Source organism: Mus caroli, unplaced genomic scaffold (genome assembly GCF_978045245.1).
Source record: "Mus caroli unplaced genomic scaffold, Mus_caroli_1 scaffold_2, whole genome shotgun sequence".
Taxonomy (NCBI): domain Eukaryota; kingdom Metazoa; phylum Chordata; class Mammalia; order Rodentia; family Muridae; genus Mus; species Mus caroli.
Genome location: NW_028227257.1, coordinates 12,035,882 through 12,062,351, shown reverse-complemented (window position 1 = coordinate 12,062,351; position 26,470 = coordinate 12,035,882). Strand labels below are relative to the sequence as shown.

At 49.4% G+C, this 26,470-nt stretch overlaps 1 protein-coding gene across 1 annotated transcript; it reads left to right on the top strand.

The window, feature by feature from the left end:
• The first annotated feature begins 10,762 nt into the window (after window positions 1-10,762).
• On the top strand, window positions 10,763-23,450 carry Rnf114 (ring finger protein 114). Its single transcript, XM_021156175.3, has 6 exons — window positions 10,763-10,941; window positions 14,369-14,519; window positions 18,258-18,364; window positions 18,599-18,713; window positions 19,891-19,998; window positions 21,938-23,450. Exons 1-6 carry the CDS (start codon window positions 10,799-10,801, stop codon window positions 22,001-22,003), a joined length of 690 nt encoding a protein of 229 aa, XP_021011834.1. The 5' UTR covers window positions 10,763-10,798; the 3' UTR covers window positions 22,004-23,450.
• The last annotated feature ends 3,020 nt before the right edge of the window (window positions 23,451-26,470 follow it).

Genomic DNA, 26,470 nt, shown 5'->3' with positions numbered 1-26,470 from the left:
TGTTCCGGAAGTGACGCACGAAGGCGGGCCCTGAGAGAGGCTGGATCGCGGCTGCGCGCTGGGCCCAGGAGTGAGCGGCGGAAGCCTGTGGCGAGCTGGTGTTCGCGAGGAACGGAGAGGCGGCGGCAGGAGGCGGAGAGCAAGCGCTTCTCAGTAGAACCCGACCTCACTCCTAGGGACCGCGGGGAGGCACGAGCGGAACCCGGAAGCAAATTAACTGGAAGTGACGCGCGGAGCTTCACCGACGCTGGCTGGCCGGGTTGTCATGGAAACAGGTTGCTGAGCGAGCGGGGAGATTGGTTTTTGTGTTTTTGGTTTTTTTTTTTTTTCACCTCATCAACTTCCCCTTGGTCTGGACAGTGCTGGAGAGCCCGGACTGACTGGAAGACCCGCGATCCCATTTCAAAGAGGGAACGACGGAGGTCACGCGAGACTGGAGAGAGGGCCTTGGGTGTTACTGCTGGCGACGGGGTGGGGTGGCGGGGTCGAGAAGGCTTAGGAGAGGGCTCTGCAGTTAGCACTTGTTGCTTGCAGAGTACCTGGGTACCGTTCCCAGCACCCACGTGGCGGGTTACAACCATCCATTAACACCGGTACCAGGGGATCTGACCTCTCACCTCCACGGTTATCTGGCATGTACGTGATGCACATACGTAGATTCAGGCAACACGCTCATATACAAAAAGTAAATCGCTACATAGGGAAACTCTTTCTCAAGTAATAACTGGGTATTATTATTAGAAATAGTAGATTCCTATTAATTCATAGACGACCTCACTGTGCGGTTCTGTATTCCTAACTATTCGGAAAGCTGAGTCAGGAGGAGTTTGAGTTTAAAGCTAGGGTGAATAACTTATCAAGCTCCTCCCTCAAAAAAATAAATAAATAAATAAAAGGTTGGAGCTGCAGCCCAGTCCTAGAACCCTTGTCTAGACTGTTTCCTGGGTTCCATTCCAAACAAGGAAAAAAGAGGGTGGGGAGACACCCAGTGTGGACTTAACTGGCTACTTAGCAGTGTGTCCTTGATCTTGCCACTTAGTCTCTGACCTGCATCATAATACCTGCTAAAAGCAGTAACAACAACAATAATAATACCAGCTCCCTAGTGAGATGTAGTCAGAATGAATTACATAGAAACTGCTAGCCAGGCAGTGGTGGCGAACGCCTTTAATCCCAGCACTTGGGAGGCAGAGGCAGGCAGATCTCTGAGTTCGAAGCCAGCCTTGTCTACAGAGTGAGTTCCAGGACAGCCATGGCTATACAGAGAAACCCTGTCTCAAAAATCCAAAAAGAAAAAAGAAAAGAAAAGAAAAACCTGTTTAGTGGGCTGGAGAGATGGCTCAGTGGCTAAGAGCAATGACTGCTCTTTGGAAGGTCCTTAGTTCAAATCTGAGCAACCACATGGTGGCTCACAACCATCTGTAATGAGATCTGATGCCCTCTTCTGGTGTGTCTTGAAGACAGCTAGTGTAATTACATATAATAATAAATAAATCTTTGGGCCAGAGTGAGCAGAGGTCCTGAGTTCAATTCCCAGCAACCACAAGATGGCTCACAACCATCTGTACAGCTACAGTGTACTCATAAAATAAGTAAATAAATCTTTTTTTAAAATTAAAAAAAAAAAGAAACTACTTAGTGGGGCTGGAGAGATGGCTCAGTGGTTAAGAACACTGACTGCTCTTCCAGAGGTCTTGAGTTCAATTCCCAGCAACCACATGAAGAAGCTCACAGCCATCAATAATGTGATCTGATGCCCTCTTCTGTCATGCAGGTGTACACTCATAAATCTTTAAAATAATAATAATAATAGAAACTGCTTAGTTCACAGTGAGCACAGGCACCAAGGCCCTAAAAGACTTGATGTTAGAGATGGGTAGTCTAGGTCAGTCAAGAGCTCGGTGTTATCCTGCTGGCCTGGAACTCATTTGCAGTCCAGGCTACTCTCCAACTCGAGCTCAGCCTACCTCTGTCTCCTGAATGAAGCTGGAGTTTTAGTTCCCTAATCATGGAAACCAGGTGGGCAAAACCTGCACAGTCTACACCTGCTGACAGCTTGCACCTGACTCTTCACAGCTTTCTCCAAACCCCTAATTGCACATTTACTTGCAACTGCCTGAGATGAACTGCAGAGGACCTGGGTTCCCAAGATCCACATGCCAGACCCAGGGAATCAGACACCGGCTGGCTGGCAGGCTTTTGAGGGCATTGCACACATGCGGTGCGCAGACATACATTCAGACCAAAAAAAATGTTCATGCGCACAAAATAATTTTTTGTTGTTGTTTTGAGAGAGGGTTTCTCTGTGTAGCCCTAGCTGTCCCGGAACTCACTCTGTAGACCAGGCTGGCCTCGAACTCAGAAATCTGCCTGCCTCTGCCTCCCAAGTGCTGGGATTAAAGGCATGTACCACCAGTGCCCGGCTACAAAATAAGTTTTAAAATGTAAGACATTAAGCATCATTTGTCATTCACTGGACTTTTGGTTTTTTTCTTTTTATCAAGACAGTCTCTCTGTAGCCCTGGATGTCCTGCCTGGAACTCACTCTGTAGACCAGGCTAGGCTCAAACTCAGAGAGAGCCACCTGCCTCTGCCTCCTGAGTACTGGGATTAAAGGTGCGCACCACTACATCTCGCTTTTTCATCCCTCTGGCCTCTCCATCCCTGATACCCGGTTGTGGATGCCCTACCCAGCACCTCTCCCTGGGGGCGGTCCAGCTGGAGCTCTTTGACTGCAGTAGTCACTCTCTGAGAGCCATGGCAGTACCAACAGTATAGTGCCAATGGCTTCTCAGAAGCTTCGTGTGATCCACATGCAAGCGTAGGGGCAGAGCCTGTACTGCTTTCTTTTTTTTTTTTTTTTTTTTTTTTTTTTTTGGTTTTTTTTCGAGACAGGGTTTCTCTGTGTAGCCCTGGCTGTCCTGGCACTCACTTTGTAGTCCAGGCTGGCCTTGAACTCAGAAATCCACCTGCCTCTGCCTCCCGAGTGCTGGGATTAAAGGCGTGCGCCACCACGCCCGGCTCTGTACTGCTTTCTTAAGTGAGCCGATTCCATTCCTAGCTCTCACCAGGCTTCTCATAACTGTAACTCCAACTCCAGGGGATCCAACACTTTTGCCTTTGATTCAGAAAGCACCTGCACTCACAGGGCAGACATAGACACATAATTTAAAAAGTAAAAATTAACTTTTAAAGAGGCTTAGGAATGGTGGCACATCCCTTTAACCTCAGCGCTCAGGAGGCAGAGGCAGGTGGATCTCTGTGAGTTCTGGGACAGTCATGGCTACATGGAGAAATCCTGTCTTTAAAAACAAAACAAAAACAACAAAAAGCCTTTTAAGAGCCAGGAGTGGTGGTGCCTGCCTGTAAACTCAGGGCTCAGTAGATGGGGAAGGAGAATCAGGAGTTCATGGCTATCCTTGCCTACAGAGTAAGTTGGGGCCAGCCTAAGTTACATTGAGACCTGTCCCAACCCCACCCCACCCCACCCCCAACGATGAAAGGGGAAAAGAAAGCACTCTGAGTCAGTGATGGCAGTGTGACAAGCTTGTATTTCACACAAGGCTGCGGAAAAGTCCCTTCCACCTCTGTGGTTCTGTGACAGCCAAGAGGGAACCCCGGGGATGGAAATGCCTGACATTTCCTGTCAGAAAGACTTACAGACTCAAGAGAGAGAGATTTCTCATCTTTTACACTAATGAAGACTGCTGACTTCTGTGCTCAGTATCCAGACTTCATTACATAACGATCCATCCGCAAGTTACATAATGGCCATGTGATAACAGCCAGGCACCGTCACTCTTTAGGAGCCAACTCTACCTACCTCTTTCTATACTTTTCTCTCATAAATCACAAAAGTAGCATAGAGAACAAGAGTCAAAAGAGGAAGAGTAGTTACCCCCTGCCCCCGACCTCGGGCTTCTGTGAGAATAACACAGCGCAAGAAGCTGTGTGATTACAGTAGTAAACAGCTCTCAATGGCAGCTGGTGAGCGGTGTAGCCGCCAAGCCAACCTGTACCTGCAGAGGACGGTGGAGCTCTACACAGTGCCTCAAAACGTACTCCAAGTAAGAGACACTGTGACAACAACAACAAAAAAGCATCAGCCATCGTCAAAGTATCCAAAACCAACTGGAGACAGGAATGTGGGATCAGATGCCTGTTTCCCCAGTCGTTCCCATCCCCGCCCTTGGGAGGCTGAAGCAGGAGAATGACTGTGAGTTCAGTACCAGTCTGAGACCTACATAGTGTGTAGTAAGTAGTCTGGTTTGGAGGGACTGGGAGGCACTCAACAGTTAAGAACCCTTGCTGTTCTCCCAGAGGACCAGAGTTCAGTTCCCAGCACCTACATCACACAGCCCACAATCACCTGGAACTGGAGCTCCAGGGGATCTGATACCCAGCTGCACATAAAAATAGATCTTGTTTTCAATTATGTGTTTGTATGTTTTGCCTGCATATATGTGCACCATGTTATGCAGTACCCACAGAGACCAAAAGAGGGCAGGGTGTTCACACCCTCTGGAACTGGAATTGCAGACTGCTGTGAGGCATGGGCCACCACTGCTCAGCCAATATTTATTTTTATGTGTAAGAGGATGCATGTGCCAGGCAGTGGTGGCGCACACCTTTAATTCTAGCACTTGGGAGGCAGAGGCAGGTGGATTTCTGAGTTTGAGGCCAGCCTGATCTACAGAGTGAGTTCCAGGACAGCCAGGGGGCTACACAGAGAAACCCTGTCTTGAAAAACAAACAAACAAAAAGAGTATGCATGTGCCCTTCTGTAAATCTGTGCCCTCATGCCTACAGTGCCAGTAGAGGCTAGAAGGGGGTAGCATCAGTAACTGCTGTACTGGAGTTACCAATCACTGCTAGTCTTCAGGTGCTAGGAATGCCTCCTGAGCCTGTGACAGGGCAGCCAGGTCTCTTAACCACTTAGCTATCTCTAGCCCTGCAGCCCTCTTCACTGCCTCGCCACCTCTTCAGACCCAATAAAAACAAGTCTTTAAAGAAAAAAGAGAGAACTTTCTGGGTACTGTGTTGTGTACTTGTCATCCCGGTACTCAGGAGGCAGAGCAGGAGAGTGGCCAGAAATTCTAGGACAGCCAGGGCTGCATAGTAAGACCCTGTCCCCACCCCCAACCCCCCCCAAAAAAACCAGAAAAACAGGGCTCTATAGCTCAGTAGAGTCCTTGCCCTCATAGCACAAGGCCCCAGGCTCAATCCCCAGTATTTCAAGTAATAAAAGTCTATAGTTTTTGGTTGGGTTTTAAGCATGTGGGCAGGTGTGGCCTTCCTTTCAGCTGGAGGGAAGAAAGCAGGCAGGCAAGAAAAAGCCCGGAGATGAAAGCTCAGCTGCAGCCGAGCACATAACTAGGTGCTAAGGTATAGAGCCTGGCACACACGGGGCTGGAAGTAGTAGGATCTTCCAGAGTGCTAGCTAGCTCACAGTGTCTAATGAGCACTAGAAAGCCTGAAGCCTCCCTGCCTCAGGCTCCTCAACTGCCAGCTTCCGGATGATGTCAGCACTGGCCAGCCAGATAAATACAGGTGACAAGAGATGTCTGCCCAAGCACTCAACAGTAGCTATTGGTATTGGATGTAGGTTGTTAATAGCCCTCCTCACCCAAAACCTGGTTTGTAGCCTCGGCTGACCTAAAACTCTGCCCTCACTTAGGTGATGAGATTACAGGTGTGTGCAGTCACCTTCCGAGATGGGATTACAGGTGTGTGCAGTCACCTTCTGAGGGCTTATCGGTTTTGTTTGTTTTTTACATTAATTATTGTGGGGGGGGGCACAGCACGGCACCGCACTGGTATGCAGGTGAGAGTACAACCTGGTGGAGTCAGTCCTCACCTCCTGCCGCCACAGTCCTGGGGATCACTGAGGTCAAGCGCCTAAGCCACCCACTGTGCCAGCCCTCCTTCTGACCTGATTCCCAGACCCCTAGAGCAGCCAGGCAGTGGTGGCGCACGCCTTTAATCCCAGCATTTGAGAGGCAGAGGCAGGGGGATTTCTGAGTTCAAGGCCAGCCTGGTCTACAGAGTGAGTTCCAGGACAGCCAGGGCTACACAGAGAAACCCTGTCTCAGAAAACCAAAACAAAAAAAAAAAAAGAGAAAGAAAGAAAAGAAGAGCCTAGAGCAGCTGTTTTCAACCTGTGATTGCGACCCCTCTGCTGGCCTGCATATCAGATATGCAGAGAGTGCACTACCATTCAGCACTGCACCATGGTTGATAAAGGAACAAGGAATGATTCCATGGCTGGGGTCAGCACAGCGTGAGGAACTGTATTAAAGGGTTGCAGCCTTAGGATGGTTGAGGAGCACTGGCCTCCAGTCACTCTGCCATGCCCATGCCCACGCCCACTGCTTGTCCTTACAGTCCCCTTTCCTTTATGTTTTCTTCAGAGTTTTACACTGTGACCGAGGCTGAGTAGTCGCTGTGCAGCACCATGCTGTCCCTGAACTCACGGCAGTTCTCCTACATCGGCCCACTCAGACTGTAGGTGTGAGCCCTGAAACCTGACCGTTCCTTTTGATTGAATGAAATATCTCTGACACATCTTTCAGGGACCCTCCCTCTGGATAGTAAGCCTTTTATTTTTTTAAAGGTTTTCTTTAAAAATGAGTTATATTTACTTGTTTTGTTTTCTGTGTGTTTTGCCTGCATGTGTGTATGTGCACTGTACATGTGCTTGGTGCCCACGGAAGCCAGAAGAGAGCACTGGAACTGGAGTTAATGGATAGTTGTAAGCTAACATGGAGGTGCTGGGAATTGAACCTGGGTCCTTTACACCAGCAATAATAGCTCTTCTGAGCCATCTCTCCAGCCCCTAAAACTTAAAAAAAAAGATTTAATTTTGTGTGTATAGGTGTTTTGCCTGCATATACTCTGTACAGCACATCTGTGCCCAGTGCCCACTGAGGGCAGAAGAGGGGGTCAGGTCCCTTAAAGCTGGAGTTAAAGTTGATTGGGAGCTGCCTAATGTGGGTGCTAGGAGCCCAACTCAGGTCGTCTAGAAGAGCAGTAAGTGTTGAGCTGTCTGTCCAGATTGGTGAGCCTCTTCCTTCCTTTCTTTCTTTCTTTTTTTCTTTCTTTCTTTTTTCTTTTTTTAGATTTATTTATTTTATGTATATGGATACACTGTTGCTATCTTCAGACACACCAGAAGAGGGCATCAGATCCCATTACAGATGGTTGTGAGCCACCATGTGATTGCTGGGAACTGAACTCAGGACCTCTGGAAGAGCAGTCAGTGCTCTCAACCACTGAGCCATCTCTCCAGCCCCTCTTTTTGTTTTTGCTTTTTTATTATTGTTGTTGTTGGTTGGTTGGTTGGTTGGTTTGGTTTGGGGATTTGAGACAGGGTCTTTTTGTGTAATCCCCTGACTGTCCTGGAACTCACGTTGTAGACCAGGCTGGCTTCAGACTCACAGAGATCCACCTGCCTCTGCCTCCAGGGTGCTGGGATCAAAGGCATGTGCCACCACAGCCCAGCACGCTGAGCCTATTTCTAATAGTAGAAATTGTCTGTTTGTAGTTTCTCTAGCATTGTGAGTGTATGCTTCTAGTCAGACTGCATATGGAACCGCCTTCCCAAACCTCAGTTACATGACCTCCCTCCTCAAGGTGATCTTGACGTGGTTTGATGTGACTTCATTGTTGGAGATGGTGTCATGCAGCCGAGAGTTTGCTGTGCTAACAAGAATGGCCTTGGGCTGGTGAGATGGCTCAGTGGGTAAGAGCACCCAACTGCTCTTCCGAAGGTCCAGAGTTCAAATCCCAGCAACCACATGGTGGCTCACAACCATCCGTAACAAGATCTGGCGCCCTCTTCTGGAGTGTCTGAAGACAGCTACAGTGTACTCACATGCATAAAATAAATAAAAATAAATAAAAAAAAAAAAAAAAAAAAAAGAATGGCCTTGGGCTGGAGAAATGGCTCAGGGGTTAAGAGCACTGACTGCTCCTCCAGAGGTCCTGAGTTCAATTCCTAGCAACTACATGGTGGCTCACAACCATCTGTAATAGAATCCAATACCCTCTTCTGGTGTGTCTGAAGATAGTGACAGTGTACTCATATGAATAAATCTAAAATAAATAAATAAATAAAAGATGGCCTCGAGAAGCACAGCATCGCCTGCCTAGCACAGGTGTGCAGGTGAGGGTGTGTTTAGCATCCTGTTGGGTCACGTGTGCTAGGCAAGTACTCCACCAACTGAGCCACTTCCTAGCTGTCAGCTTATCCTGCCTGCTAGAAGAGATACCAAGAGGAAAGAGGTTCATCTTGATCCTGACTGGGAGCAAGTATACAGCAGGTTTTACCCTATGAGGCTTCCTGCCCTAGTACAGCCTGGATTATCTGGAGGCGAAGGAGGCCAACTAAGCTCCTCAATTGAGTGCTCATTGACTTGGAGGAGATTGTCACCTCCAAAGCGGGCACATGTGTTCTCTGACTCCTTCACACTCCACAGTCTTCCCCTTTTCTCTCTAGATAAACCCAACTGTAGTGCTTCAAAGTCCTCCTGGCACCCACAAGTCCAAAAGTAGCCACCGCCTCGGGCTAGGAGGCGTCATTGCTGAGGATCCTCCTCGCTCAACCCACCTCCAAGGATCTTGGATCTTGAGCTCATCTGGGTGCTGTTTAACTTCTCCAAAAAACAGTCCCCAGAGGTCATGGCTTTTAGTGTGTATAGCGTATAGCCTTCAAGCACAGGGCTTCAAAGAGTCATTTGCAGAAAGCCAGCATCTTTGCCCTTTGAAGCAAGCAAGGAAAAGCCACATGCCGAGTCTTGTTAACATACCAGCATCCCTTGGCAGGAAGAAAACCATAGTAGAGGCTAGGGAGATGGCTCAGCAGTCAGGAACATCTGATCCCAGCACTCTCACAGGGTGGATCAAAATGGCCAGTGATTCCAACACCAGGTGACACAACACCCTCTTCTGGTCTCTGAAAGCACCTGCAGACACAAGTGTATATATACACATATAGACACATGTATGAATAAAAAAATTAAAAAGAAAAAGGAGCCGGGCGTGGTGGCGCACGCCTTTAATCCCAGCACTCGGGAGGCAGAGGCAGGCGGATTTCTGAGTTCGAGGCCAGCCTGGTCTACAAAGTGAGCTCCAGGACAGGCAGGGCTATACAGAGAAACCCTGTCTCGTAAAAACCAAAAAAAAAATTAAAAAGAAAAAGGAAAAGGAAGGAAAGGCTAAGTAAAAGCCAGGCTCAGTAATAGCACAGTAGGTTCTGGAGTCTTCACGAGCCAGATATCTTGTTCTCCAAAGCTGATGTCAAATCCAGGCCCGCAAGCACGCTGAACTACAGCCTGACACAACCAGAGTCGCGGCATGCTGACCTGCAGGCTCATACTGAAGTGCAACTTTTTTTTTTTTTAAGATTTATTTACTTAATAAAGGAGTACCTTGCCAGGTGGAGGTGGCACACGCCTTTAATCCCAGCACTCAGCACTCGGGAGGCAGAGGCAGGTGCATTTATGAGTTCGAGGCCAACCTGGTCTATAGCGTGAGTTCCAGGACAGCCAGGAACCCAGAGAAACCCTGTCTCGAATCCCCCCACACACACACACACAAAAGTGCCTGTTTTCAGCCACACCAGAAGAGGGCATCAAATCCCACTGCAGACGGTTGTGAGCCACCATGTGGTTGCTGGGAATTGAACTCAGGACCTCTGTGAGAGCAGCCAGTGCTCCTGACTGCTGAGCCATCTCTCCAGCCCTGAAGTGCACCTTTTTAGAAGCACCTATTTTGTTTGTTGCTTTGGTTTTTGAGAAAGGGTCTCTTTATGCAATCCAGGCTGACCTCAAAGCTCAAAACATTCTGACTTCTACAGGTGAGTATACCATCCCGTATCCCAGGCTAGCCTCAAACTCACTATATTGTCCGAGATAGCCCTGAACTTCTGATCCTCCTGCCTTTATTTCTCAAGTGCTGGGGATTCTGAGTGTAGACTACCACATATGATATATACACTGCTAGGGATGGAACCCAGGAGCGTGTGCCATGCTACAGGAGATCTCTACCTAGGTGGCCACACCCCAGCCCTGACGCAGTGCTTTCCAGATAATCAACTCCTTGTTGATCTTGGACTCAATCACTGCCAGTACCCAACACCTGCTGGAACTCTTGCCATCTTCAAGGTACTGGCTGATCGTGCACAGTCCAGTGACTTCCTGTTATACTATACCTCCTTCAGTCCAAGCCTCTGTCCTATTTTATTTTTCCAGGCCACGTACAAGCCGTAGGAAAAGGGCAATAAATATGTCTAGAAAACTGGAAAGATTCACGGAGGTGGTATCGCCCTACAAGCTACGGGAATTTGTGAGATACACTTGTACCCCCTTAGCTGTGTAGGCAGGAAGCCCTGCCTCCTCCTTTCCGGTCAGAGAAATCAGAACAAATCATCTGGCCACATCTGGTGGTGCAGACTATTACAGCCAACTACGTGGTAGCCTGAGGCAGGAGGATGGAAAGTTCAAAGCTCGCCTGGGCAAGTTGGTGAGCTAGCTAAGGTCAACTGTAATAACAATACACATTCACGGTCTGAGTTTCTGTGAGCGAGAGGTGTGGGCTCAGTGTGGCTTCGTCCTCTAGGCTCTCCCCTAGACGCCATCTACACACCTGGTGGGCGGCGGCTTTTAAAAGCTCCTGGGGGCGGGGGGCGTTCTGGACTCCGCCCATCTCAGCCCCTGGCGCGTGCGCAAACGACGGCGGCCCCGCCCCCAGTCCCCCTGGCGGCTCTTTCTCTCTCTGCGCGACGCTCCTCAGCGGCAAGATGGCGGCGGCACAGCCGGAGTCCCGAGACGGAGCCGCGCAGTCGGCGAAGCCGGCGTCCGAGACGGACCCTCTCAGCCGCTTTACGTGTCCCGTGTGCCTGGAAGTGTTCGAGAAGCCGGTGCAGGTGCCCTGCGGACACGTGTGAGTGGCGGGCGCCCGCCGGGGAGGGGGCGCGGTGCGCGGGCGGGCGGGTGACCGGCGACGTCCGACGAGGGAGCACGGCGGGCCCCCTCGAGCCTGGGCGTCGCGCCTCACCGGGCCGCCGCCGGCGCTTCCGAAGTGCGCGGGAGGCCGCCGGGCTAGGCTGGAACAAGAGGGAAGTGCCGGGACGCTCGGCCGTACCCGCGGGCCGGGTGTGGGGTGCTCGCTCACGGAGGCCGCCTCCCTCGGCGTGAGTGAAGCCCGGTGTCGCGGGCCAGGCTGCCGCAGCCGCTTCAGGAGTTGAGCGAGGGCGGCCTGGGCCATTCCCTGGGTGGTGTGACCGGGAGCGGGATTTGAGTCCCATTCTTGCACATTTCAAACACCCCGTAGCCGAAGAGCCTAGGGATGCGCGACCACGTCCCTCCGCGGCCCCGCCCACTACCGCTCACCCAGGAATCGGGCTTCCTGACCCCCCAACTCCAGCACCCGTCTTTGGGCACACAGGCGTTCCCGCCGCTGACCTGTGAGTGCCAGTCTTTTTACGGGTGAATCAAAGTGCAAGTGTCAAGACTCGCTCACTCGGGCCAGCGTCGCCTGCCAGACCGTCCCCAGGAGCGAGGCAGGGCCTTCCCAGCACCGTGGGAGGGATGCTTGCAGGGACACTGGGCTCCTGCCAGCTTGGGTTCAGGTACAGGTAGCCGTTACCGATCGCCTGCCGCCACTACTTCAGGCTTCCTGTCCTGATGACCTCCCTCACTTCACTCTCGACTCTGCTAGCTTTCTCATTACACGGAGCAACATGTAGGGACCCAAGAAGAGAGTACCATGTCCTCTCTGTCCGATGGTATAAGCCGGTGCCGAACACGGTGTTAGGCACCGTGAGCGTCCCCCAGACTCCCTCCCAGTCAGTTAACTGGAGTGTCTGCATGCCCTCTGTTTGCTGTTTTGGGATAGAGTTAAGAAGGCAATTTGGAGCCAGGCCGTGGTGGCGCAGGCCTTTAATCCCAGCACAGAGGCAGGTGAATTTCTGAGTTCAAGGCCAGCCTGATCTACAAAGTGAGTTCCAGGACAGCCAGGGCTATACAGAGAAACCCTGTCTCGAAAAACAAACAAACAAAAAACAAAAGAAGGCAATTTGGCCCTAGGATTTACAGCTCAGGAGGTTGTTTGGTAAGTAGTGGCCAGTGAAATAGCTGAAGGCTCTTGTCACCAAACCTGATGACTTCAGTTCGCTTCTGAGGAGTCACATGGTAGAAGAATTGACTCCCACAAACTGTCCCCAGATTTCCAGCTGTCCTCAGCGGCACACACATTCATATTTTTTTAAAGGAAATTCAAACTATGGTGTATGCAGTAGGAGAGCACGTGGGGGCTGTTAACATTTGTGAAGAAACATGACTTGATTGAAAAGCACCAAGCTTTGAGGCTTCCTTGACCTTTTCCTACATCAAAGGGCAAGAAGCAGTACCAGCATAGCAAACATAACCAGCCTCAGTACTCAGCAGATTGTTTGAAGTCAGACACACCGTGGTGAGGGTAGCTGACATCTCTGAGCCTCCTCCAAGTGCTTTGGGCTCTGCCTACTTGATTTTTAATGTTTGTCTTTGAAGCTGGAGAGTCCTACAGCTGTGGTTGGAGCATTTGATTTTATGAAATTCAGGTCAAGCCCTGTGGCTACACCCTTTCAGGTCTGGAGGAGCGCAGATAACTTGATGCTAAAGAGCACTGACAGAAAGGCTGAACTAGTTGATTCCCATTTCTAGGAAGTAGAAATTGAAAGTCAGCTGCAGACACAGGAAGCTAGATGCAACCTCCTTGTAAGGGTATAACTCAGGCACGCAGGCTGTGAGCATCTGATAGACTGTTAAATCAATTGCTTTAATCTGTGTGCTGGCTTGGATTCCTCAGTTGTCTTGAGTTACTCTTGGGATGATGGGCTACTATAAAGGGCCTGCCCACCCTGCCTTGCCCTTTCTCTGTGTGATCTGCCACATCACTGCCCCAGAGGCCTTCCTTTCTATACTTGGCACACACCTTCCTCTGTGGCACTCTCTGCAGCCAGGTCTTTGTGGCCTTCCATTCAGTGTCATCTAAGAGAAACTCCCTATGCTCCACCTGCCAGGCTGTCTGTTGTTATCCTTCATCACCGTATGAAACCACTGTTTTCTTCAAACACAGCATCACTCTAGGTGGTACACCCTTAATCCCAACACTCAGGAGGCAGAGGCAGGTAGATCTCTGAGTTAAGACCAGCCTGGTCTTTAGAGTGAGTTCTAGAACAGCCAGAGCCAACAAACAGGACAAAAAAAAAGAGTTATAAGGATAGGGCCTTTCCTAGTAAATAACTAGTCACCTCCCAGCCGGGACTAGAATTTTTACCTAATAGAAATGATCAAGATTTCTTAAAAGATAGTGTGTGTTGGGGGGGGGGGAGTCAGTTCTGATACACACACACACACACAGAGGCACACACATATCTCCTGGGCTTTTCCAGCAGATTTTGTTAATGTAACCATAAGTCAAAGTAGTTTGGTAATTTAGTGTCCTGTGCCTTAGTAGCCTTCTTGTGCTGTGAACCAGCAGGTGCCCCCTCTGCCTCTAGATCATGGTGTTTGAGTTCCTTGAATATGTGAGAATTTTCAGCCTGCGTGCCCTCCCTCCCTCCCTCCCTCCCTCCCTCCCTCCATAGCTTCTGATCTGCATGATCTGTACTGTTTAATTTGCCTGCCTGTGAGTAAAGTTCCCTTGACACTTTTAAATTTGGGGTTTGATGTTTGTTTGCTTTGTTTTTTGAGACAAGGTCCCTCTATGTAGCTCTAGCTATCCTGGAACTTGCTATATAAACCAGGTTGGCCTGGAACTCGGAGAACCTCCTGCCTCTGGCCCCCAAGTGCTGGGATTAAAGGCATGCACCACCATGCACAGACTGAACTTTAATTTGAGGGCATGGAATATTCTGTCCTTGTCTGTCAATCACACTGTTTTAAGGTTGATCCAGAGGCTGCCTCTGAGGTCTGACCAGCACTGTTCTTGGGTTATAACTAACCCCACTGGGTTTGCGTGTTCCCACAATGCTTTGCTTTCACCTCTGATAGTAACAGTCCCACCTTTTGTTTCATGAGTGCCAGACACCAAGTGTTCGCAGTACATGGTCAATCTCCAGCAGATGGGTATGAACTTCTTCCTTTTACACAATAGTGACAGGGACTAAACTTTGAAGGCTCAAACATCATGCCTTTCTCCTTAATGTCCCAAACCCCAGGTACAGTTTCTTTTTTCAGTTGTGCCAAGGGCATGGTATTTTATTTGAATAAGAGCAGGGAATCGGTGTCCCAGTCCATTATTCATTGGTGTCTTTTAGAAGTTGACCCACTTCTGTTGTCTTGTCTCTTTGCATGACACAGGTTCTCTGTATGTCTTGTTCTAGCTTTTGCTCTGCATGCCTGCAGGAATGTCTGAAGCCGAAGAAACCTGTCTGTGGGGTGTGTCGCAGCGCTCTGGCACCTGGCGTCCGAGCTGTGGAGCTCGAGCGGCAGATCGAGAGCATAGAGACTTCTTGCCATGGCTGCCGTAAGAATGTATGTGGACTTAACATGGAGAGTCTTGTCTTTTGGTGGTGATGGTAAAAGAGCTAGAGCTGGTGTCTGAAGTTAGAGCCTGACTACTGGCCAACAGCATCGGTGCATGCCTGCTGTGTGTGCTGGTGGCTGAGCTGCTGTTGGGGGAGGGGGGCTGTTTTTTTGTTTGTTTATGTTTCTTCACCTTGCTGGGGTTTATTTTTTTCATGAGTTGGTTTAGCAATTTATACATATTACTTTTGAAATCCATAGAAACACATTCCCACCCCTATAAAAGGCCACCTTCCGCTGGGGAGTTGTTCCCACCTCTAATCTAAGCCCTTAGGGACAGAAGCAGCAAAGCTAGGAGACCTAGGCCAGCCTGGGCTACTGAAGCCTACTGCAATAAGTAATGAGCATGTGTTCTAGTTAGAATATAAGGGTATTGTGTGATTGTTAAGTTATATATAAAATGAACATCCCTCAGTATAGAGGGCTTGCCTAGCATGCAAGAAGCCTGGGTTCCATCCCCAGCATCCTTTCAACAAGACATGGTGGCTCACACCATAATCCCAGCTCTGTGTGGTAGGCAGGAGGCTCTGATATTCAGGGCCAACCTGGGATATACAAAGCTGTCTCCCAAAGAAAGAAAGAACTCTGCACTAAGCTCAAAGGAAACTTCACAATCTGCCACTAGAGTCATAAAATTTACACTTGTGTTTTAGCCCTTGAGAGAGTCTGGAGTGTGAGGTGGAGGGGCAGTAGCAATGTCTCTACTAGTGGAATGTGGCCCCCAGCACTTACACTGGGTTGTGTCACTGTGCCGTGTGCTTGCCTACACTGCTCACTGCTGCTGGGAGCACAGACAGCTAGTACTTTATCGTCCTTAAGTCATTACAATTTTTATTCCAGACAGTAAAAAGGTATAAACCACCACTGTGTTTTCCTCCACAGGTCTGTCTGGAAAGGCTGGGTCAGTTTGCTGTGTGGTGTTGCACACTGGTGACCCTGCACTTGGGCTGTGGGGGAGGGTAGCTTTCCATTTAGAAAGTTGCTCTGCACTTTTTACCTTTAGGCAAATGTCTCCACACACAGCAAGGTGCACCTGCCACTTACTGTGTTCTTTCCTCTTACATGAGTGCACCTTAGCTGTCTTCAGACACATCAAAAGAGGGCATTGGATCCCATTACAGATGGTTGTGAGCCACCATGTGATTACTGGGAGTTGGACTCAGGACCTCTGGAAGAGCAGTCGGTGTTCTTAACCACTGAGCCATCTCTCCAGCCCTCTTTCTTCTTTTTTTGTTTGGGTTTTTTTTTTTTTTTGGAGACAGGGTTTCTCTGTGTAGCCTGGCTGTCCTGGAACTCACTCTGTAGACCAGGCTGGCCTCAAACTCAGAAATCCACTGCCTCTACCTCCCAAGTGCCGGGATTAAAGGCGTGCGCCACCACGCCCGGCTCTTTATTCTTTTTTTATGCTTGAATGTATACTGTGTGTCTTTGTTATTTTGTTTTAGTTTTCTTTGTGTTCAGAAAGGTTCTACTGTAGACCAGACTGGCCCAGAGTTACTCCTGCCTCCACTCCCAAGTGCTGCAATCACAGGCAGGAGCCACCACAGCTGAGACTCAGTGCTTATCCCTGCCCGGTTTGTTGGGGGTTTGTTGTTGTTGTTGTTTTGAGACAGTTTCTCTGTGTGGTCCTGATTGTCCTGGAACCAGATACCAGGACTCAAGGAGATCCACCTGCCTGGACTTCCCAAGTGCTGAGATCAAAGGCCTGGGCCACAACACCCAACCTGGTGCTACAACAACAAAATCCCAAAAAACAAACAATAGGGTCTCTTATCATCAAGACTTGCCTCTACCTCTGAAGTGCTGGATTACAAATGTTAGTGATGATGCCCGGCAGGTTTCTTGTCCTCCCCTGCCCCTTTTATTTATTTTTATATTTTTACGATTTATTTATTTTTATGTGCATTAACGGTTTGCCTGCATGTCTGTCTGTATGAAGGTGTCAGGCCCTGAGTTTGTAACTACAGACAGTAGTGAGCTGCTATGTGGGTGCTGAGAATTGAACCAGGGTCCTCTGGAAGAGCAGCCAGTGCTCATATTTGCTGGGTCAACTCTCCAGCCCCACTTTTTATTCTCTAGTCAGGGTCTCCTGTGCCCTCAGCTGGCCCCAGGTGCAGTAAGTGTGGGAATGTCTTTGGACTCTGAATTCTCCTAAGCATCATAGGTAGATGGCTGTGAAATGGATCTCTCTCTCCCTCCATCCTTTCAGAGGGTTTAATATCGGGGACACAGTAAGACTGGGACAGTCTGTACAGGTTTGTTCCGACATTAAAATTGAGGCTCCTAAGTGAGCCTAGCTGAGTCCACGCCCTGGGCCGGCTTCTGTGCCTGCACTCTGGGATTGGAACCTTCCTCTCTCACTGTTTTTCATTTCAAATCTCAACAAGCTGGCCTCGATCTTTGTCTTTTTTCATGGACGCTTTCTCTGTGTTCTCCATTCCCAAGGCTACTGGTGCCAGTGATCCAGCACTGGGGAGGTGGAGGCAAGGAGACAAAGGTTCAGAGCCAGCCTGGGCTATATGACACCCCTGTCACAAAACAGTAAAAAGTGGTAGTTGTATGGTAGGCACAGCCCCATAAGATCTCCCTCCTCAGCTGGGCGTGGTGGCACGCCTTTAATCCCAGCACTCGGGAGGCAGAGGCAGGTGGATTTCTGAGTTTGAGGCCAGCCTGGTCTACAGAGTGAGTTCCAGGATAGCCAGGGCTATACAAAGAAACCCTGTCTTGAACACTCTTCAGTTTCCTCCTATTTTCTTCGTTTTGTGTCTTTTTTTTTCTTTTTTTCCCCCTATTGATTTACTCACTTTACATCTTAATCAAACCCCCCCACACACACACACACACACACACACACACATAATTCTGTAAGAGCTCCCGGCCAAGTGTTAGTGTATACCTGTAGTCTCTACTGAGGAGGTTGAGACAAGAGGATTTCTTCAGGCCAGTTTGGGTAATAAATCAGGACCCTGTTTCCAAACAGCAAAAGTGCAGCTGGAGGCAGATGCACTATGGTAGTTCACACTATGGTAGTTCATACTATGGTAGTTCACACTAGTTCACAATATGGTAGTTCACACTCTTCAGTTCCTGTGTAGGTTAGGTTAGCTTGAAACTCTTGGTGGTCGTCCTGCCTTACCCTTCCAGAGTCCTTGAGCTTACAGACATGTGCCACTGTGCCCAAGTAAGAGACAAATTCAGATGTGAGTGTAGGGCCACCGAGATGGCTTTGCAGGCAGAAGTGCTTACTGCCTGATCCTGAGGACCTGAGCCCTGAGCTCAGAACCCGTGGGTAGGTCGGTGCTGTAGTAGAAGCGTGTGGCCTGGCTTACCTGTTAGTGAAAGTTCTTGTCTCAGACAAGGTAGAAAAGTAAGGACAACAGCTTGAGGTGTCCGTGGCTTCCACACAGGCAAGTCACATACACATGCACAAAATAGATAAGAGTGTGGCGTACTTTTAAAAATAGCACTGGGGAAATGTCAGTAAGCAGAGAGCAGATGGTAGGGAGGGTGACCCCACAGTGGAGCAGATGTAGGTAAATAAACAGCAGCCTGGCTCCTGTCTGCTGGCACAGTCAGGAGTGGTTGCATTGCTCAACCCAGTGTATGGGTCTAGTTTTCTTGCCCTTGGTTTGGGATCACATCTTATGAACGTCTCACTAACTATAGGTCCTGCTCTTTCTATTCAAGTTCATCCTATCTAAGATCCGGGCCCATGTGGCGTCATGTTCCAAATACCAGAATTACATCATGGAAGGTGTAAAGGCTACCACCAAGGATGCATCCCTTCAGCCGAGGTACCGACCTACTCCCCAGAAAGACGTGGGATGCCTGTGTTGTTGGAGGGTGTAGGTGTGTGGATTTGGAGAATTGGAGGTGTCACTGGAGCTGGCTAAGGTTGACAGGTTTTGGAGTGGGGGTTGTTCATGTCAGTGCGACTGATTTGCAAGCACTCAGTTCCTGCTTCTTTGGGGTGCAGTGGTTGAGACTGTGTGGAAAGATCTCAGGGTGCTCTTTTTCTCATCTCCCAGAAACATCCCAAACCGATACACCTTTCCTTGTCCTTACTGTCCTGAGAAGAACTTTGATCAGGAAGGACTCGTGGAGCACTGCAAACTCACTCACAGCACCGATACCAAGTCTGTGGTAAGAATTGGCTTTTTTTCTTTGACTAGGTAAAAAGTCATACTTACAGAAAATGACCAGGCTGTACAGTGACGTTGTACCCTTCACCTAACGTAGCATTTTGCCCAAATTGCTTAACTGTGTTATATATATGTATGATTTTTTTTTAATGAGCCATTTAGGAAGAGCTAACAGATACTGTGACCTTTTCCCTCTGAATATTTCAGTGGGTATCTTAAATTTTTCTTTAAAAATCACTTAGACAAAACCAACAAACTCAGAGTCTTGTGTAGGCCAGGCTGGCCTCAGATTCATCACGTGTCACAGGTGGGTTTGAATCTGGTCCTTCCGCTTCACCTTCCAAGCCAGGATCATGAACACAGGCCCAAGCCACTGCACGCAGCTGCAGATGGTCTCTTTTCATGTTCTTGTTGCTCGGGCGTTGAACCTGGGGTCTTCCCTCTTTTACCAGCATTAAGCCATGTACAGCCCAGACGCTGTCAGGATAAGTGTGGGTGCTGTCAGGACTGGTATAGGTAATTCACACTCCAGCTGTGTTCGAAACTGGGTGCCTCATTCATAGGCCAGTCAGAAGTGGTCGGTGCTGCTTGTCCTTGTCCTTGTCTAGCTAGGCTCACAGCTCCAGCACAGGAGTGTCTTCAGGTTTCACCATGAAAGGTGACTTCTAAAAGGCCCAGAACTCAAGTGGCCACAGCCCGAGTCCAGCAAACTGAGCAGAGCAGGGAATCAAAAAGGGGAGTCAGGAGCTGTACCAGCTGGGCTGCCCAAGTGCTGCTTCACTCTCGTGAGCCAGGGCAGCCTGTGCTCTGTCATTGTCCTCAAATCACTCCTGTAGCCAGACAGCCTTGAATCCCTGCCTCCTTGGTGCTGAGGTTACAAACATGCACTCTGCCCCACGCCTGTTCAGATTGGGTTTTTGTGTGTACACTTTTGGCCTCATCCCTGCCATCTGTCCTTTACTTTGTTATCATTGTGTCCAGGTGGATTTTACCTTCACACAAGCCTGTACCCATTGCCATGTGTCGTTTTCTGGGTTGCTTCATGTTTATGGAGCAGAGTGACCACGCATTGTACCTGGGCTTGTCAGTAAGGCTGTCCTATCAGGAAAGGGGCTGAGCAGAGGTCATGGAGGGTCAGCTCAGGCATCAGATGGCAGTACCTTGCTTCCTCCTGACAGGTTTGTCCCATCTGTGCCTCGATGCCCTGGGGAGACCCCAGCTACCGCAGTGCCAACTTCATGGAGCATATCCAACGCCGCCACCGCTTTTCGTACGACACTTTTGTGGTGAGTCAGCACCACCCCATGGACAGCACTACTGCTCAGGTTTCTGGAAGGGGGTTCCCTGGGGCCCTGTTCTGGATTGAGGAGCTCTCTGTGCCAGACGGAAGCTGCACATGTCTCTCTGTGGGCGAGCGGGTGCCAGAGTGAGACTTCAGACGCCCTGGCAGTTTCTAGCTGTGAGGCTTCTTCCTCTTCTCGTTCCTCTGCCTCCTGGTTTTGCCCGCTTATGCTGTGTGTGATTTTCCCTTTTGGAGAACTTAGTTGGATTCCACTCCAGTCAACTCCCCATGAAGATGATGGAAATGGCTCTTGAGGGGTTTACAGGCTGACTGGGTGTGCAGCTCCCCCTGATGGTTGCTGCCTGGAAGTACGAGTGTGGCTTAGCCCCTGTGCAAGACATGCTGGGTTCTATCCCCAGGAGTGTAAAGACAGTAACACAAACCAGGGTCAGGCTAGAGAACGGCGGGAGTGAGGGGCACATAGTGCAGAGGACCCAAGTTCAACTCCCAGCACATTTGGATCTCTAGCTCTGGAGATCTAGCATCCTCTTCTGGATTCTGCAGACACTGCACACATGACATTCTCTGCTACACACACACACACAGGCACATAAATACATTATTAAAAAGTCTTTTTTTTTTTTTTTTTGGTTTTCTGAGACAGGGTTTCTCTGTGTAGCCCTGGCTGTCCTGGAACTCACTCTGTAGACCAGGCTGGTCTCAAACTCAGAAATCCGCCTGTCTCTGCCTCCCAAGTGCTGGGATGAAAGGTGTGTGCCACCACTGCCCGGCCAAAAAAGTCTTTTTAAAAGATAGTCACACCTCAGCTTGTGGGCACACTTTTGTTCTCCCAGCACTTGGGAAGTGGGGGCAGGAGGATCAAGAACTCAAGACCAGCCCAGGCTACAGAGACTTGTTTCAGAGCGGAAAAAACAAACATTTATTCTCAGTCTGGTAGTATTCGGAGCAGACTTTCAAGACTGACGTTTCGCTAACTGCAGAGGTAATGTCTTTGCTAAAACCACTCAAGCAGAGTTTTGCCTCACTGAAGGTGAGTGTGTGGCTGTCACGTCCACTGGACTCTTCACTTTCAAAAGCCTTGCTTGGTTTTTGGGCACTGAAGCCTCTTAGAAACAGCATCTCAGTTGACATGTGTTTGCATGTGTTTGTCTGTTTCTGCAGTTGATAAGCTGAATTCAGCATTTGAGTATTTTGTTTGGGCAAGGTGTGTATACTATTTTCTGGGCCATTCACTTTCCATTGAGGAAGGAATTTTGTTTTGGTAGTGTGAGCATCTGCACACTTGGGATGCAGTCTGCATGCATGGACAGAGCTAGGTATCAGCATCAGATGTCTTATGGGTATCTCCACCTAGACTGGCTAGTGGGGCGAGCCTCTGTGGTCCGTGTCTCCAGTGGAGAGCACTGAGATCTCAGGCGTGCACCCGATACCCTCTTCTTACAATGGCGGTGGGGATCTAGACTCAGGTTCTTGTGCTTGACACAGTAAGCACTTTACCACCTCAGTCACCTCTGCAGTCCCAGGAATGGTTACTTTCTATTTTTTAGATTTAATTATTTTATTTTTATGGGTGTTTTCCTGAATGTATGTTTGTATACCACATGTGTCCAGAGCCTGCCAGAGGCCAGGTGTTGGATTCCCTGGGACTGGAGTTAGATGGTTATGATCTACTGTGGGTGATGGAAAGTGAACCTGACCCCTAACTGCTGAGCTGTCTCTTCAGCACCAAACTGTTACTATTATTTAATGATGAGACAGCAAAGACACAGAGAGATGAAGTCATTTTCCCAGTTCCACAACAACTAGACAGGATCCTGGGGTCCTCAGCAGCCCTCTCTAGACACTCTTGGGAGGCTCCTTTGAAGAGACTCTTCTAGGTGTGAGCAAGTACTCAGGCTGCTGTCTGTCTTCTCTGCCCTCAGGATTACGATGTTGATGAAGATGACATGATAAACCAGGTGTTGCAGCGCTCCATCATCGACCAATGAACCGGGTCCTGGCTGTCCACCTCACTCTAGAGCTTCCATTGTGCATTAGGTGTGAGCCCTTGACTCTTGCACCTCACATGTAATGCAGATCTAGAATTGAGCCATGGCACCAGACAGGGTCACTTCTTCGAGGGTGATGGGGCCCTAGGGCAGAGAGAGTCCTGTTTCCTTTGGGCTCTTGCCAGCATTGTCTTCCCCACTGGTGACCTTGTTTGTCCCATGGTCTGCTTTCACCACACCTCAGCTACTGCCTGCTTTGAGAAGAGCCCAGCTTCTTCTCCTACAGGATCTTAATCGCATTCATCCTGTTGCCCAGTGTTCATCTCTCAGGTCCTCTAGCCAGCCAGGACCTTCCCTGAGCTGTGAATAGCACAATAAAGCAGGGACTCCTTTCCTTGGCCCTGAGGTGCCTTGGTTCTGCGGTTTACTGGGCCAGGGCTCTGCTCCTGTCCTCCTGGGTGACATCGCAGTCTGATGGTGGAAGTTTTGGTTACTGCTGTTTCCCTACACCTGCACATCTGTACACCTGAGGGCTTCTGTCTTAAATGCCTGATGGTGCCTTTTTAGGATAAGGTATCACCATAGAATTGTAGTGGAAATGTTGGGTAGCAAAGATGGAGTGTGTTCATGTGTAAGTAGGGAGAAGGTGTAGGGTGTGTGGCTTTTTGGTTTTCTTTGATGCTGATGAGTGTTCTCAGGTGGCTGGGTCATGTGCCCCTCTTATTGAGTATATGCTGACATTCTTGCTCTGCAGAGTGTGTTGGAGGGAGGCACCGACTGCTGGGTGCTGCTTGATAACTTGATGAGCCTGAGCAGTGTTGCTGCCTTCTTGTGCAAGTATGTTTTAAACCCTGCCTTTCGGTGTGGAGGCAGTGGTAAAGCCAGGGTCATACCTGGGAAGTTAAAGTTAGGCCCCTGCGCAGTCGAGAAAGGCGGTCTGCTGAGGCTTTCTTGAGCAGCAGCTGTAAAAGCTAGAAATGCAGTCATGTTACATAGCACAAGGAAGACCACCTCCAGTCTGTTCCACAGGCCAGACCCTCTGCCAGGCCTGGGGCTTGGGAGTGAGTCTTCTTTCCAGTCATGGGGCTCTGGACCATCTGAGACTGCATGTAACATTGTACTTGTGACACCACACCTCCACAGTGGTGCCTCTGCCTGCCGGGGCCAAGCCAGCCCAGATGCCAGCAAAGTCGGACAGGATCATTTTCCCAACGTTACTGCTTCTTCACTGTACCCTCTGGAAAGGTTTGCTCAGGAGATGTGTGGAGGGAGGTTCAACAAAACCTTGCCCCGAGGAACTGGGAAAGGCACAGGTGTGCCACAGTGCAGCAGGGACCTCCTGTCCTTCATCACACTCGCTGTTTCTAATATAATGACTTTCCAGAAAGTGTGGTTATGTTCTGTCTTATAGAAGGTGAAATATAAATAAATTTCATAATTTATCCAACCAGTAAGCTGCAATGTTTTCATTTAAACAGCTTTTTCTGAAGTATGGGCCCAGCAGCCTCTAGAAGGTTGTTACTCCAAGGGAACACTCTTCTTGTCTGTCCCTGAGTCAACCTGGCTTCTAGTCAATTCTGAGACTTCAGCAGCTGAGCCTCAAGCATCTGTCTTCTCTGAAAACTTAGCAGAAGTCTGTCAGTCTGTCCATCTGCCCATGTTCCTATGTCCCCATCCCCCCTTAAAATAGGGGAATTCACAATAGCAGGCCAGGCTCTCGCAGCTGCAGTGACTCGGGTGTAACTCAGACTTTAGGCCTTGTGCATGTGTGCACTGTGCCAGTTGCTGACACCTAATGAATCATCTGAAGGGGGGTACAGAACCCTGTACTGGATGCTGCCTGGGGTGTTCTGAGGGGCTAGCCTCCTGGAATTGGTTTCCATCTTGGTCCCATAGGGACCTGAATAAAGCCCAGAGATCTCAGCAGTTCCTGTCTCAGCCCTGACTGTGGACATGTTAGAATGAGCTGTTTTGTTTATTCCATCCTGGAGAGGATGAGAAGAAATACCTAGTCCATATGTCCGAAAATGGCCTGTTCATTCCAAGATCTCCAAGGGGCTACATTTGCATTTCAGTTGAGTCCTGGACTCCAGTTGTAAGTCTGACACTGGAAGTAAATCCCTTGTAATACTAGAGCAGGTCCAAAAGTAACGTATGCCTAGGCACAGTGACATACACCCTTAATCCTCTGCTTGCAGAGGCAAGCACATGGATGTGAGTTTGAGGTCAGCCAGGGCTACATAGACTGTCTCCAAAATTTGAGCTGAGACCTAAATTCAGAGCTGAGTCCAGAGGCCTAAGGTGACAGCATGTTTACCCCATGAGGCACTGTGGCTATGAGGATGGAGGGAGCAGGACTATGTGGGGTCAGTGGAGAAGACTGAGCATGAGTAGAAAGAAGGGTGGAGGGTCCATTGGCTGAGAACAGAGAGCATCAGGAATTCTGATGCACATGGGCCAGCTTAGACCCAAGTGAGGCTCCTTGGACATATGGAGAAGACCAGGAGGCAACCACTGAAGTGGTCAATGCTGTCTGGCACCCGGAGGTGGTCTCACTGGGTCAGGTGGAAGATGCGAGGCAGGCAGCGACCCCATGGCTGGCTCCTCAAGACCAGGTAAGTAGAGTTGTGGGGGTTGAGCTCTGTGGTAATGAGGGAGGAAATTAGTCATGTGTATTATTGCTTCTTGTGGGTTTTGTTTGCTGTGTGTGTCACCTTGCAGTCCGGGCTGCAGTCTACTGATGTCAGCCTCCTGAGTGATAGAAGCTGAACGTCACCCACGTCGAGAAGAGACTAGGTCTGGAGTTCTGGAGTCCTGTACACATAACAAGGGGCCAGCCTGCTTCTCTGCCGTGCCCTTTCTCACTCACCCCTGCACCACTCTACCCTTAGTGCGAGTAGCAGCCATGTATCCGTGGTCTTCGACTGACTGCTGCACATCACAGCCAGACTTGCCAGCCTCAAGCTAGACAGTCCCCCACTGCATCACAGTGGTGTCCCAGCATCTGCTATCTTGTTGGCGAGGAATTAAACTGAACATCCGCTTAAACTTTTTGTCATTCTGTAATAGAACTTTAGCTTCTGAGCAGAAGATCTTTCTCCCATGCGACTTAGGTCTCCTGTATCTTAGGAGGATGCTCCAATCTCATCAGCCACCCTCAAGTGCCACAGACCCTCTCTCCATAACTGACGCGACCCAAAGGATCCTCCCGGAATCCACGTGACCTCATGGCCAGACTGCGGTGCAGAGAATGATTGTGAATCCCTGTGCTGCCCGTGACTCCCAAGGGTGGGAATGACAGACATGGGTCTCTACACCCAATTTGGCTTCAGTTTGATTACTGGAGACCAAACCCAGGTCTCAGGCTCTAACATTCTATTCCCCACTCTCCCCCACCCCTTTATCCCAGGCTGGCCTTCAACCCAGGATCCTCCTGTCTCAACGTCTATTGTGCATGGCCATATTTGGCTTTGAGTAGGCTTGATAAAAATGCCTAGGGTGAGGCTGGAGAGATGGTTCAGTTAAGAGCACTGGCTGCTCCTCCAGTCCTGAGTTGGATTCACAACCGTCTGTAATGTGTAATGGGATCTGATGTCTTCTTGTGTGCGTGAAAACAGAGTACTCATATATAAAATAAATAAATCTTAAAAAAAAATTCTAGAGTTGAAATGAAATGAACTACTATTCCATCCTGGGTAAAGCTAAGCACAGCCTGCAGGTGTTGCACAGGCCTCCTGGGCAGAGCTATCTTTTGTTTTGTTTTTGTTACAGTTTTTCGAGACAGGGTTTCTCTGTGTAGCCCTGGCTGCCCTGGAACTCACTCTATAGACCAGGCTGGCCTCGAACTCAGAAATCCACCTGCCTCTGCCTCCCGAGTGCTGGGATTAAAGGCGTGCACCATCACTGCCCGGCATCGGCAGAGCTATCCTTATCGTGTAGCACTGAGGCTGGGGGCTGCTGCCAGGTGAGACTTGTCTACCCACAGCCTCCATGTGGTCCCTGGAAACCCTCTGACCTTTGTTGCGTGAGACTTTTCTGACTTCATCCACACATTCCCCTTACACAGGAGAAAAGGGAAGTGGATGAGACCAGGTCTCTAACAGGCCCTCCCTTCCAGCTCAACAGCTGTGTGATGGCCATGGATCTTCCATTTCCCAACCTAATGACGGGGATTCTTCAACTGTGTAGGGATCTGCTGGGGTAGTCCACACAAAGAACATGGCACACCCCTGGAAAGGCTGGAGGATCAGGGGCCAAGGACGTCTGCAGCTACTTTGCAAATTCCAGGTCAATCTGGGCAACCTTGTCTTAAACATCCCCTCCCAATTGGCTTGTTTGTTTGTTGTTTTGTTTTTTTTTCTTTTGAGACAGGGCCTCTCTATTATGTAGCTCTGGGTGTCTTGAAACTCGCTACATTGCTACTTGGATCCACCTGCCTCTGCCTCTCTTGGGGTTAAAGGCTTTCCT

Excerpts from the sequence above, each read along its gene's own strand:
- Rnf114 (XM_021156175.3), top strand. The coding sequence starts at position 10,799 with ATGGCGGCGGCACAGCCGGAGTCCCGAGACGGAGCCGCGCAGTCGGCG. Across the intron at positions 18,714-19,890 it reads GCACCGATACCAAGTCTGTG|GTTTGTCCCATCTGTGCCTC; the intron begins GTAAGAATTGGC and ends TCCTCCTGACAG. Across the intron at positions 19,999-21,937 it reads TTTCGTACGACACTTTTGTG|GATTACGATGTTGATGAAGA; the intron begins GTGAGTCAGCAC and ends CTCTGCCCTCAG.